The sequence below is a fragment of the Jaculus jaculus genome, chromosome 1 (assembly GCF_020740685.1).
Source record: "Jaculus jaculus isolate mJacJac1 chromosome 1, mJacJac1.mat.Y.cur, whole genome shotgun sequence".
Classification (NCBI taxonomy): domain Eukaryota; kingdom Metazoa; phylum Chordata; class Mammalia; order Rodentia; family Dipodidae; genus Jaculus; species Jaculus jaculus.
In genome coordinates, this window is record NC_059102.1 from 248,734,804 (window position 1) to 248,748,295 (window position 13,492).

Sequence of the window (13,492 nt, forward strand, 5' to 3'; positions counted from 1 at the left end):
TCTGGAGTTCGTTTGCAGTGGCAAGAGGCCCTGGTGTGCCCATTCATATTTTCTCCACCATTCTCCACCCCCTCCGCAAATAAATAAATTTTAAAAAGAAGGTGTGCACCATTACTACATCCAGCTTCCAGTAACCTCTATAAAATGAACCAAATAATGCCCAACTCTTAGTGTTAAAATCTATTTGAAAAGGGATGGAGAGATGGCTCAGAGTTTAAAAGAGCTTCCCATGCAAGCATGAAGACCTGAGGGAAATGAGGCTAAGTTCAATATACATAAACAAGTGGGAGTGGCCATGCTTGACTGTAACCCCAGTCCTGTGAGGATCAGAGACCTGAGAAATGGAGAGTTGCTGGGGCTTGTGATGACACAGACCTCATCTCAAGGAATCACTTGGATGAGTGATGGAGGAGAGATATCTGATGTTCTCCTCTGGCCTCTACAATCACACACATGTGCACACATCACCACCGCATACCATTCTACATACATGCACATACCAAAAAAAAAAAAAAATCCACTTAGAGAGAAGTTCCTTTTCCAATGCCAGTTGGTTATTGAAGTGGAAAAGAAACCCTTCCTGGAAAGCTGAGGAGGTAAGGGAGGACAGATGCTCTGATGGTAGGAGTGGCCTTCAAGTTATTTCTTTGCATTTCCTCCCCCACCCCCTTTGTCTGCCCTTCCCTTCTCTGCCTAGTGTGGTGTTTTGCCCACTTCTGCTGGAGCAGTAGGTGCTTCTGCTGCTGCTGCTGCTGATGGTGGTGGCATAGTCCCTGGCTGTGGTAGCTTGCCATCATTGTTTGGAGGAACCAGGGTACCATTTCTGGCCTTCTTGTCTTTTAAGTGCTCCCTTTGAAGACATAAATCGATAAAAGTAAAAAACGCAGCCACACCCATAAGGACCTGAAAAACAAAAGGATCTTCTTTACTTTGGCTTTTCATCCAGGTGGAAGGAAGGCAGGCACACACATTGCTTCCTGGTCTTTCACTCATCATCAGGTGCCTGAGAGTGCCCCTCCAGTCCCTTAAAACTTCCAGACCCCCAGAAAGCCTTGCTATCCACATGCTAACTGCCCTATCATTGAGCCTCTTTTGTCTTTTCTGTTTTCTACTCCCAGAAGTTACATGAAGGAAATAGTAATCTGGGCTGCCTCCCTGGCTGTTACCTTTATTTAAGTGCTTCTCAAGGAGAAATATTTACAAACTTCTGAATTTTGCTTTGATCACCACGTATACATACACAATACATGGTAGTTTGAATAGATGGTCCCCAATATATTCAGTGTTTTATTAGTTTGTAGTTTGGATCTGTAGCCACCTGGATGGAGGCAGTGTCACTGGGTGTGTCTTAGGGTCCAGCCCTAAGGTGTGGTGGTGGGTTTGACATTTCAATCTAAAGATATGCAAAGTGTGCCTACCTGGAGTTCCTGAAGTGTGCTGTGCTGTGTGGCTTTTGACTTTTAGGCTTATGCTTCTCTCTGTGTGTTTGATCCTGTGAAAACAGACCAGCTTCTTCTGCCATTATGGAACTTCCTCCCTGGATCTGTAGGCTTCAATAAATCCCTTCCTCCATAACTGTGCCTGGTCTGGAAGTTTATCTCAGTGGACCTGAAGCTGCTTGTTATACAGTATATATAATGTGATATAGCCCAGGCTGGCCTTGAATTGCTATGTAGCTGAAGATGACCTTAAACTTCTGATTCTTCTGCCTCCACCTCCCAAGTGTTAGGATTACAGGTATGAGCTATCACTCCTGTTTATGTGGGGTTAGGGATTGAACCCAGGACTCTATGAATGTTAGGCTAACTTTCTATCAATTGGTCTATATCTCTAAGCCAAAAGGCCACTTATTTTTTAAGTATTTTTATTTGTTTACAAGGAGAGAGAAAGAGAGAGAGAGAGAGAGAGAGAGAGAGAGAGAGAGCGCCTCTTGCCACTGTAAATAAATTTTAGATGCACGCATCACTTTGTGCATCTGGCTTTACATGGGTACTAGTGAATTGAACCTGGGCAGGCTTTGCAAGCAAGCACCTTTAACCAATAAGCCATCTCCCTAGCCCAGAAGGCCTTTTATTTTCTTTTATTATTTGTGTGAGAGAAAGAGAGTGACAGAGAGACCAAGAAAGAGAGAGAATAGGTCCACCAGGGCCTCTAGCCATTGCAAATAAACTCTAGATGCATGCACCACTGTGCATCTGGTTTTAGGTGGGTAATGGGGAATAGAACCCAGATTGTTAAGCTTTGCAGGTAAGCACCTTAACTGCTGAGCCATTTCTCTAGCCCAGGTCTTTTCTTAAAAGCAGTGGAAATTCTCCAAATACTTAGTTCTTTGAAAGTGACTGTAGAGGGACTCCAGGGATGTCTTACCACAGCAATGAAGTAGTTAAATGGCATGAAGCGTCTTCTCTTCACGGCGATGACTATGCCTCCTATGAGAAATATACAGGTGAACAGGTCATTGAGGAGGTCCTGAAAGTGGGAGAGATAAGCCAGCCTTAGACAGAACTGAGCTCCTATCAACACCAAAGGGTGGTACAGTTTCCTACATGCAAATAATTTTCAAACTCCCTCCTAATTTAAATATATGTGGTTATGATATTTGCAGAAAAATGGATGGATCTGGAAAGTATTATACTAAGTCAGGTAACCCAGGCCCAGAAAGCCAAGCGCCACATGTTCTCCCTCATATGTGGATCCTAGCTACAGATGATTGGGCTTCTGTGTGAGAAGGAAAATACTTAGTAGCAGAGGCCAGTAAGTTAAAAAGGAGATATAAAGGGAAGAGAAAGGAAGGGAGGAGGGTACTTAATAGGTTGGTATTGTATATATGTAAGTACAATGATTGAGATGGGGAGGTAATATGATGGAGAATGGAAAGTCAAAGGGGAAAGTGGGGAGGGGGAGGGAGGGTATTACGATGGGATTTTTTTTTATAATCATGGAAAATGTTAATAAAAATTAAATTAAAAAAATATATATGTGGGCTAGGATGTGGTTTAGCTGGTAGAGTGCTCATTTAGCATGCACAAAGCTCAGAGTTTGATGCCCAGCACTGCATAAACTGAGCATAGTGGCACATGCTGTGTTCTAGCCCTTGGGAAGTAGAGGCACAAGAATAAGGAGTTAAAGGTTATCCTTAGCTACATAGTGAGGTCATGGACAGCCTGGGCTATAGGAGGTGTGACAGTTAAAATGTATGTCCTCCATTGACTCAAGTGTGAATATGAAACTTGTAACTTGGATCTCCAGTCACCTGGCTGGAGGAGGCGTCACTGGGGACAGATCCTGGAGTCCAGCCCTAGGTTGTCAGTGGGGGCAGATCTGAATTCCAGCCAGAAAGGAGCTACACCAAAAGTTGTAAGAGAGTAGTTCAAGCTTTGGGGAGTACTATTTACTGCCAGTTTTGTGCTTGCTGATTTTTGGTGTTTGCTGGCTGGTGGTGGTTTTTCTCTCTCTGCTTGGATTTATGAATGGGAGCCAGCTGCTTCTGCCATTAATGGAACTTCCCATGGATCTGTAAACTTGAAGTAAAACTCTTTCTCCCATAAAACTGTGTGTTTGGATATTCCTCCTAGCATTGTGGAGCTGTCTAACATAGAGAACCTGTCTCAAAAACAAAAATAACAACAAAATGTATCTGTCTAATCTATCATCTATGTATGTATGTGTGTGTATGTGTATATGTATATATGTATGTATCTATCTATTTACTGGGCCAGGTGAACTAAGCAGTAGCCCCCAGTTTGGCTTTTTAAATGGAGCTCCAAAGTCCAGGCTTCCTTCCACCCCATTACTGAGGACCAAACCCATGGCTTTGCACTTGCAAGGGCTCTTCCACTGAGCAAAATTCCAAACCCCAAATAGTTCAGGCTTGGTTACCCTCAGACTCTAACCTGGGGAGACAAAGATCCCACCCATACCATCTTGCCTGTAAAATTTCACATCTGGTTCCCACCAATACTAATGTAAAGAAATGCGGGCTAGGGCTGGAGACATGGCTTAGAGGCTAAGGCACTTGCCTGAGAAGCCTAAGGACCCATATTCAACTCTCCAGATCCCACATAAGCCAGACACACAAAGGTGAGGCAAGTGCAAGGTCACACATGCCCATTAGGTGGTGCAAGCATCTGGAGTTCAATTGCAATTGCTGAGGCCCTGAAGTATCATTTCTCTCTCCCTCTCTAAAAAAATAAATTAAAAAATTTAAAATGCAGCTAAGAGATGGCTTAGCAGTTAAGGCATTTGTCTGCAAAGATGAAGGACTCAGGTTCAATTCCCCAGTACCCATGTAAGGCAGATGCACAAGGTGGCATATGCATCTGGAGTTCATTTGCAGTCGCCAGAGGCCCTGGTGCATCCATTCTCTCTGTCACGCACACATGAAAACAAACAAATGAATCAATAAATATACTGAAAAAAAAAAAAAGAAACGCAAAAACAGGCCATTTCATGATATGTCTGTTGTGTACTGCCCCAAAGCATTTCTCTCCTCTCTGGAGAACTGGTCTAGCTACACTGCTGGCATAAGGCTCCTGCGTTCTATGTTGCCTTTGGGCATCTGGCAGTGCCCTCTTCTACCAAATTGCTGTTTTACTCTCACAACCACCAACTTTCTTTGCCTCCTCTCTCATCTACCTTGCTGTCCATTCTCTGTGGCTTCAGTTTTGTCTTTGCCACATACTAGTTTTGCTCTCCCAACATAGAAAAAGATTAGTAAACTTTTTCCTCCTCTACTACTCTTGGGGTGAGAGGTTAGGACAAACCACTTCCTCAGGGAAGGCATCTTTTCACTTAGTTCCCATAGCCCTTGTGTTGATTTACTTGTTATTGTTATTTTATTTTTGAGATAGAGCCATATGGAGTCCAGGCTGACCTTGAACTCATTGTGTAGCAAAAGATGACTTTGAACTCCTGAAATCAGTATGGAGAGTCCTTAAAAATCTAAAATTAAGCTGGGCATGGTGGTACATGCCTTTAATCTCAGTACTTGGAAGGTTGGGGTAGGAGGATCCTATTAGTTCAAGGACAGCCTGAGACTACATAGTGAATTCCAGGTCAGCCTAGGCTAGAACAAACCCTACCTTGAAACACCCCCCCCCAAATCTAAATTTAGACCTACCATTTGATCCAATTATATCATTCCTGGGCATATACCCTAAAGACTCTACAACTGAGATACTTGGTCAACCATGTTTGTTGCTACTTTATTCATAATAACTAGGAAATGGAATTAGTCCAGATGCCTATTAACTTGTGAATGAATAACGAAGTTATGGTACATATACACAATGGAATTCTACTCAGCAATAAGGAATAATGAAATTTGCAGGAAATTAATGAACTTGGAAAATATACTAAGTGAGGTTATACAGACAAATGCTGCTGCATAATCTCTCTCATATTTCTTTATAAGTTGTAGTAAGCATCAGTAGTACGGGTAAGGAAGCAGGAGAGGAATGAGAAGAGGAGATACTTGACAGGTAAGAAGAGGAACAGGTTGTAGGGAATGAAAAGGTCTGAGGGGACTGGGGCAATTGAAGAAATGGAGGAAGAAATACACAGCACTAAAGCATTAATTAGTACCATAGAAATCTTTCTCTTGGTTATCTAATTAAATAATAATAATAATTAAATAACTCTCTTAATGCGAGAGAGTTGGGAGAGAATAATTTGGGCAGAAGCTCACTGGTAAATCCCAGTGCCAGAACTGAGTTATCCCCCTGCCCACCCCAAGCAGTGAGCTGTTGGTCGGGGAGGCTCCATGAGATTCCCAAAACAATACAGGCATTGCCAAGGCACTTAGTTTCCCACCAGACTGAAATGATAAGACCCTGTTGCTGAAGACACTGGGTTTACTGCAACTGAAGACACTGTGGCTGTGGTTTCAGGACATCAAGCGAACATGCTGGTACTGAGTTGGGAGCCAGCTCTCTCTGCTGGCTTGCCCTCATAATGCTGGAAAGTACTATGCTCTCACTGGGGGATAATGATCACCAACAGTAATCTTGGCCTCCTGCAAGCTACATAATCAAACACTTAGGCAATATGTACACACCTTGCAATAGTGGCACACAGGCTACGGGGGTAATCAACTTTTCTTTGATTGGACATGAAGTCTATTCAGTAGAGGGAATTCATACCTAGTACTGAGAACTAAGTCAGAAACCTATGGGCTTGGAAGATGATAGAACCTAGAGGGAAGCTTCCACTGTTCTTTGGCTAAGCATCTGGCTTTTTCAAATGGCAGTGAATGTCAAGGAGACCCAAGACACATCAGTACAAAAAAAAAATAGTTGACTGCTTAGCATGAGATGAGTTATTTCTGTCTTATCCGCCCAGGCCCAGGAAACATTAGAGAGGAAATGGTGGATATGTGTTCTGTTCTCACTGCTAGCCTGAGAGCCTTTCTAGGGAGGTTGCAGTAGACACTGTGGAGACTCAAAACTCATCAAAACAGAAAATCAGAGGCTGCTGAGAGCTCAACACTAAAGGAGAATTATAACACGTCCTCCACAGAGACAGAAAGAATGTAAGAGCCACAGAGTGGGAAGGTGTATTCTGAGGCATTGTTGCCCCCTCCAACAAATACTGACTAGTGCATTCATAGCCCCACAATGAATACCAATAACCCCACTGAAGAGGGCCCTCAGTGGAATGTGGGTGTGTGGGAAGAGAGATTATAAGAGTATAACCTGATGGAAATATGACTAATATGCATTATATTTATGCAATAAAGTCCTCAATTTTTAAAAAATCAAAAATTTTGTACTTATTTATAGGGGTGTGGATAGGCATGTGCCAGGGTCTCTTGCCACTGTAAATGAATTCTAGATTCATACACTACTTTGTACATCTGACTTTATATGGGTACTGGGGAAATGAACTCTAGCCAGCAGGCTTTGTAGCAAATACCTTTAACTGTTAAGTCACCTCCCCACCCTCTCATTTAATTTTTTTTGGGGGGTGGAGAATGGGCATGCCAGGGTCTCCAACCACTATAAATGAACTCAAGACACATAAGTCTCCCCCTGCATCTGGCTTACTTGGGTCCTGGGGAATCAAATCTGAGTCCTTAGGCTTCTCAGGCAAGTGCCTTAACCGCTAAGCTATCTTGCCAGCCTGTGAGTTCATTTTAAATGGTCCCTTCCACTCCCCCACATGGATCTCTTCATGCTTTGGTCATGGTTTGGCATTTGCTTCTGGTAGGAGTTTCAAGGATATCATGAGAATATCACCACATATCAACTTACATGCTCAGGCCAAGGCATGAAGGTTTCTAGGCTGCAGGTAGCAAAAATGCAAACTCTATACAAAGAACAGGCTTAACGTTTCTCTTTTTCAACGAGTATCACTTCCTGCCACAAACATTTCTTTTTCCTTTGTGTTGATGAAGACTGTGTGCCTGCTTTGTTCCTTCTTTCCCCCTAAGGATTCAGCCTTCTTAGGATGCTGCCTTGATGCAGGATTCTCAGTTCTAAACCTTTCCTTGGCTTGGGCCCAAGATTTCATCTCCTGATTTGAGGGTATATAGAAATCAATATTCCAGGTTCCTAGGACAGCATGAGCTACTCTCACCAGCACATCACAGATTGTGTGATCACAACAGCTGTTTTCCATTTCCAGCACCTCGACATGGCTTCCTCCCCTCTTTTCCTCCTCCTCTGTCTTTCAGCTCTTTCCTTTCCTTCATTTCCTTTCCCCTCCTTCCTTACTTCCCTCCAGTTCTTTCTTTTCCTTCCAGCACAGCCAGTCAGTTAAGGCAATATTAGTTCCATTTTTGCCAATATTTTTAGGTAAATGCAGCCAGAAGACTTTCAGGTTTTATTTTGAACTCTGCTTATCCCTTTTTCAAAAGCCTTCATTCAGTTCTGGTCTCCCTTCCCTTGTACTGGCAGTCTTCCCATTCCTCGCTGAAACCTCCAGGTCTCTGGACACTAATAGCATTTAAGGAGGCAGAACAGGTGTGGCTAAAAGACTGACAAAGCTGGGTTTGATTTTTTTTTTTTTTTTTTTTGAGGCAGGGTCTCACTCTAGCCCAGGCTGCAGGCTGACCTGGAATTCACTATGTAGTCTCAGGCTGTCCTTGAACTCACAGAGACCCTATTTCTAGAGGTCTCCCAAGTGCTGGGATTAGAGGTGTACTGTACCACACCTGGCTGATTTTGTTGTTCTTGTTTCGTGCCACTTACTAACCAAGTGACCAAGTTACTTGGCTATTTTGGGTTCATTTGTCCTTGTGTGAAGTGGATGAAATAGGAAGGCAAGGGCTGTGGAGGTAGGCAATGAACCAGGGGACTTGGGATCTTCACTGACTGGCTAGCAGTTAGGTGAGTGTGCTCTCTGATGAGCCAGGTGATGTGTGAGAATTTAACTCCATGAGTCCTTAGGGACAATACAAGGACTTTATACACAATTAATCCCACAGAGGATTGTTACTGCCCCTGTGGTACAGGTGAGGAAACAGGCTGAGAGTGGTTGGGGAACTTTCCCAGCTCTGCTTTATTCCACTGGTTGACTGCTATAGGCAGCATATCCTTCTCAACTATTATTTTTTAAAAATATATTCCATTTATTTATTTGAGAGAGAGAAGAGACAGAGAGAGAGAGTGAGTGCAGCAAGGCCTCCAGCCACTGCAGACAAACCCCAGGTGCATGCGCCCCCTTGTGCATCTGGCTTATGTGGGTCCTGGAGAATTGAACCGGGATCCTTTGGCTTTGCAGGCAAACACCTTAACCGCTAAGCCATCTCTCCAGCCCCTAAACCATTCTCTATAGGGATAGTCACAGAGAGATCTAATACTGTCTTAGAAATTATTGAAATTTATTTCATTTTATTGGACTAATTTAGGCAGAGATTGTTTTTCTTTGAATCCTGGAATAATCTCCTTGGTTAGGTGTGTGCTAGCAAAGGGATTAGGAGGAATAGCTGGCTGTCATATCTTCTCTCAGTGGAGAGCAACACTTTAGTTTTTCTGCTTTCAACCGCAGTACACACAGTGAGGTATTTGGGGGCATATTTTTTGCCTGGCTTCACATTTTGCCTGGGCCCTGCGCACTGGTAATAGAAAGGGAGGTTGTTTCTCTCACTTTTCTTAAATATTTTTATTTATTTATTTGAGAGAAAGAGAAAGCAAGGAGGGTAGGAAGGATGGGCACACCAGGGCCTCCTACTGGTGTCAACAGACTCCAGACACATGTGCCACTTTGTGCATCTGACTTTCCGTGGGTTCTGGAGAATTAAACCTGGGTCATAGACTTTGCAAGCAAGCACCTAGAACCACTTAGCCACCTCTCTCGCACCCTGCCTCCTCTATTTTGAGGTGCTGGAACACACATGTTCAACCCCAGGCAGTCCCTCCCTACTGCCCTCACTTACAGAAATGGGCCACACGATGAAGGGCGTGTATCTGTTGAAGGCAGTGGTGTAGATGAAAATGAAGAACATGAGGATGGACACTTCCATGGAGAGGATCAGGGTCACCATAGGGTGTACTCTGACTGTGTTGAACAGTATTAGTGTCGCGATCAGGCAGCCCTGGGCAGAAACACGCACCTGAGCTGTGGCAAGGGCTTCCCCAGACTGGAAGACACCCCCACCTTCCCCAACCCTGCCCTCAACCCACCACATTCCAACCCAGCTCACCAGCGTCAGGACCTTGACCCCGCCGTGTCCCGTAAGCCAGAATTCTTTATTGTTGTCTTTCAATTGCCACCGGTAGGGCCGACACCCGTTCCTTGCGCCCACCTCATCCTTGGGCTGCACGCTCTTAGGGTTGTTCTCTCCTCTGTTATCGGCATTGCCTGCAGCGGCTTTGGCCTTGTCGGCCATGGCTGGCCCGGAGTCCTCAGCTTCTTAAAGTCCTGCCGAGCCACGCCTGCAGTCCCTGGACAGGCCTGGCCCCAGAGAGAGCCTGGTGTCTCCAGACCTGCTCAGAGGCTGCTAACCGCCAGCAGCAGAGAATGCCAACGCCTGTGGCCCACCGATGGGCGCGCGCCTGCCTCGCCTCGTGAACCAGCCCTGTGGCCTGTATCCAGAAAGCATCCGGGTGGAGCCCGCCCTGCGAGCAGGAGCTTCGGTGGGGAGACGGAGAGCCTGGGCCCCACCTCCAGGGCAGGGATCCCCTCGGGGCCCCCGGCGAGGCCTTGCCAAGGAGCCCCAGGCTTGCAGCTGCCGGGGTCCCTCTCTCAGGAGCTCTGGGCTGCTGTCCCTCCCAGCCTCAGCCTGGCCACCAGCGCATGGAAGCGTAATGCAACTTTTATACAAGGCAACACGAGAAAGCAGACGTGGTGTCGACTTAGCAACCCTGGTTTTATGGCCTCCGTGATGGCCTGGAGCGAGTCATTACACAGACCGCGCTTGTTCTCTGGATGCCTGGAGGTCTGGGGGCCCACTGGCCAAGTCCACCTTGATCTCGGAGGGCTTGCTCTCTGTTCCCGGGGCCTCGTTCTTTCTTTCCATCATCTTCTTGACGGCCACTGAGCCGTCGATGACACACAGGATTGCCGCTGTGAGGCACAGGATCTGCCAGACACAAGAGCACAGGTGGGAAGGAAAGACCAGGGTTTTTTGGAAGCTCAGCTCCACCTTTCATACCCGCCTCCATCCTGGGCTGGCAGGAGCAGCGCGAAGCCTCCTGGTCCTTCCGACCTTCTGTTATGCTCTTTGCAGTCGCATGCAAGCCGGCTTTGCCTTTAAAATTGTTTGTTTGGTTATTTATTTATTTGAGAGCGACAGACAGTGAGAGAAATGGGCGCACCAGGGCCTCCAGCCTCTGCAAACAAACGCCAGATGCATGCGCCACCTTGCGCATCGGGCTTACGTGGGTCCTGGGGAATCGAGCTTTGAGCCGGGGTCCTTAGGCTTCACAGACAAGCGCTTAACCGCTAAGCCATCTCTCCAGCCCCGGCTTTGCCTTTTAAACCAGACAAAGGGAAATCGTAGGCGCTGCTGCTAGCAGTTGACCATGGAGGTGCACTGGCCCTAGGAGGCGCCTGGCAGGTGAAGGTTCTCCAGAAGGCCTCTCAGTGGAAAGGACTCATGTGTTGCAAGGGCAGGAGTGGCCCGGGGTTCCAGGGGAGCCATGGGCTGCTGAGAGCAGTGTATAGTTGAGGTTGGGGAGGTGATTGGTCTGGAACCCCTTATCAAGAGGAGTGGACAGGTTTGAGACCTAGAAAATCTACCTACAGTGGCTGTGAGATTATGGGAAAGGGAGCCAGGCTGGAGGTGGGAAGGCCTGAGGGTAGGGGCTGCTGCCACACAGGTAAGGCTGGATGGAAGCCTGGGAGTGGGGCTCTGGCTGTACAAAGCTTGGTTGCTGAGTTAGCCAGTGGGGTCCAGGAATTACTTCTTGCTCTTCCAGCCTTGGATATTTCTATGTATGGACCCTGAATTCCTGGCAAGGTATGTCTTGTCCTAGGTCATTTGCAAACTCCCACAGCAGGAAGGGCCTCTATCCCCAGCACTGAGCTTTCTGGCTTGGCACACTCCAGAAGAGTTGACAAATATTTATCGGTTATGAAATCACCTTAAAAGTGCTTAAACCCCTTTTTAAAAATCCCTGGATTAATTTCTATCCCCATTGTTAAGCTTCTTGAATCAAACTCTTATCTCCCTCTCTCTCCACCTTCCAAGCATTTGTTCTGGTATTTCTGAATTCTTTCATATGATATGAGTTTGAGTCCCGTTTTTATCCCAGACTTGTGACTTAGGACAAGTATTCAACCTCAGTCCCTGTATCAGTAAAAATGAAAATTTAATGTTTGAGCCTATCAATATTTCATCATAGATGAAGAAGGGGTCCATGACACCCCTCACCTTCCAAAGTAAATAGTGAAACCCAATGATTACCAAGAGAGAGGGAGTCATGCCCTTTGGTGGCGTAGCTACTGGTGGGCTGCCTACTCTCCAGTAAATATCCTCCCACCCATGATTTTTTATTTATTTAAATCAGCGAGTCAAAAAAATAAATGAAGCCAGGTGTGGTGGCACATGTCGTTAGTCCCAGTACTTGGAAGGCTAAGGTTGGAGGATCACTGGGTTAGAGGCCAGCCTGAGACTACAAAGTGAATTTCAGATAAGCCTGGGCTAGAGTAAGACCCTACTCAAATAAATGAATAAATAAATCAATAAATAAACCAGACATGAAAGCAGGATGGGGATCTAAGAGGAAGAAGAAAGATTTTCATGGGAGAGAAAGGGAAATGGTAATTGGGGAAAGTGGGATCAAAAAGCATTGTGTACATGTATCAAAGTATCAACCTCCCCAGCCAGGCCTGGTGGCACATGCCTTTAATCCCAGCACTCAGGAGGCAGAGGTAGGAGGATTGCTGTGAGTTCAATACCACCCTGAGACTACATAGTGAATTCCAGGTCAGCCTGAACTAGAGTGAGACCCTACCTTGAAAAACAAACAAACAAAAATAATCAACCTCCCCCTAGAGCTTAAAGATTAAGTCATGTGCTGGAGAGAAGGCTTAGCAGTTAAGGCACTTGCCTACAAAGCCAAAGGATCCAGATTTGATTTCCCATGACTCACGTAAGCCAGATGCGCGAGGTGGCACGTGCATTTGGAGTTCTTTTGCAGTGGCTGGAGGCCCTGGCATGCCAATGTTTTCTCTCTCTCTCTATATATATATATATCTGCCCCTCTTTCTCTTTTTCTCTATCTCTCAAATAAATAAATAAAAATACAATAAAAAATAGAAAGATTAAGTCAGAACATGCCTATCCCAGTGCAGGGCACAACACACATTGGGTGCGTCCACACAGGCAGCCTTCCTTCTTTCTTGAATAGGCTGAGCTTTACACCTCTGACAGTGCACCCCCATGTCCCTCTTTCATCTGTCTTTAAAATACAACCTTCGGGGGTTGGGGAAATGGCTTAGCGGTTAATACATCTGCCTGCGAAGCCCAAAGACCCTGGTTTGATTCCCCAGGACCCACATAAGCCAGCTGCACAAGGGGTCATATGTGTCTGGAGTTCATTTGCAGTGGCTAGAGACCCTGGTGTGCCCATTCTCTATAACTGCCTCTTCCTCTCTCTCAAATAAATAAATAAAATTTAAAAAATACAACCTTCCAGTCCAGAAAAGTCTAAGTCCTATCTGTATACTTGTGCAAATAAATGTGTATGAATGTGTGTGGAGGGAGGGCAAAGGTGGACATTGTATGTCTTCCTGAGTTGTGCACCACCTTACTTTTTGCGACAGAGTCTCTCAGTGGGCCTGGAGCTCACTGATTGTGTTAGATAAGCTAGGCAGTAAGCCCAGGGGATCTGCCTGTTTCTGTCTGTCAAGCAATTGTGATTAAAGGGTATGCCATGATGCCAGGGATGTGAACAAAGGTCTTCATGCTTGTGTGGCAAAAGCTTATCCATTCAGTCACCTTCCCATCTTTCTTACAATATATGTATTTTTCAAGGTAGGGTCTTGCTCTAGCTCAGGTTGACCTGGAATTCACTATGTAGTCTTAGGGTGGCCTTGAACTCACAGT

General features: G+C 45.6%; 2 protein-coding genes across 2 annotated transcripts in view; both read right to left on the reverse strand.

Moving 5' to 3' along the window:
- Nucleotides 1–693: 693 nt before the first annotated feature.
- Nucleotides 694–9,829, reverse strand: Cmtm2 (CKLF like MARVEL transmembrane domain containing 2). The gene is made up of 4 exons (XM_004663437.1): nucleotides 9,644–9,829; nucleotides 9,377–9,535; nucleotides 2,368–2,469; nucleotides 694–903 (listed from the first exon to the last, which is right to left on the reverse strand). Exons 1-4 carry the CDS (start codon nucleotides 9,827–9,829, stop codon nucleotides 694–696), a joined length of 657 nt encoding a protein of 218 aa, XP_004663494.1.
- Nucleotides 9,830–10,342: 513 nt separating this feature from the next.
- Nucleotides 10,343–13,492, reverse strand: part of LOC101595264 (CKLF-like MARVEL transmembrane domain-containing protein 1) — a 42,897-nt gene continuing 39,747 nt past the window's right edge. The window contains exon 5 of the mRNA XM_045142885.1: nucleotides 10,343–10,522. Coding sequence (XP_044998820.1) covers nucleotides 10,343–10,522 — 180 coding nt within the window. The remainder of the gene's footprint in view (nucleotides 10,523–13,492) is intronic.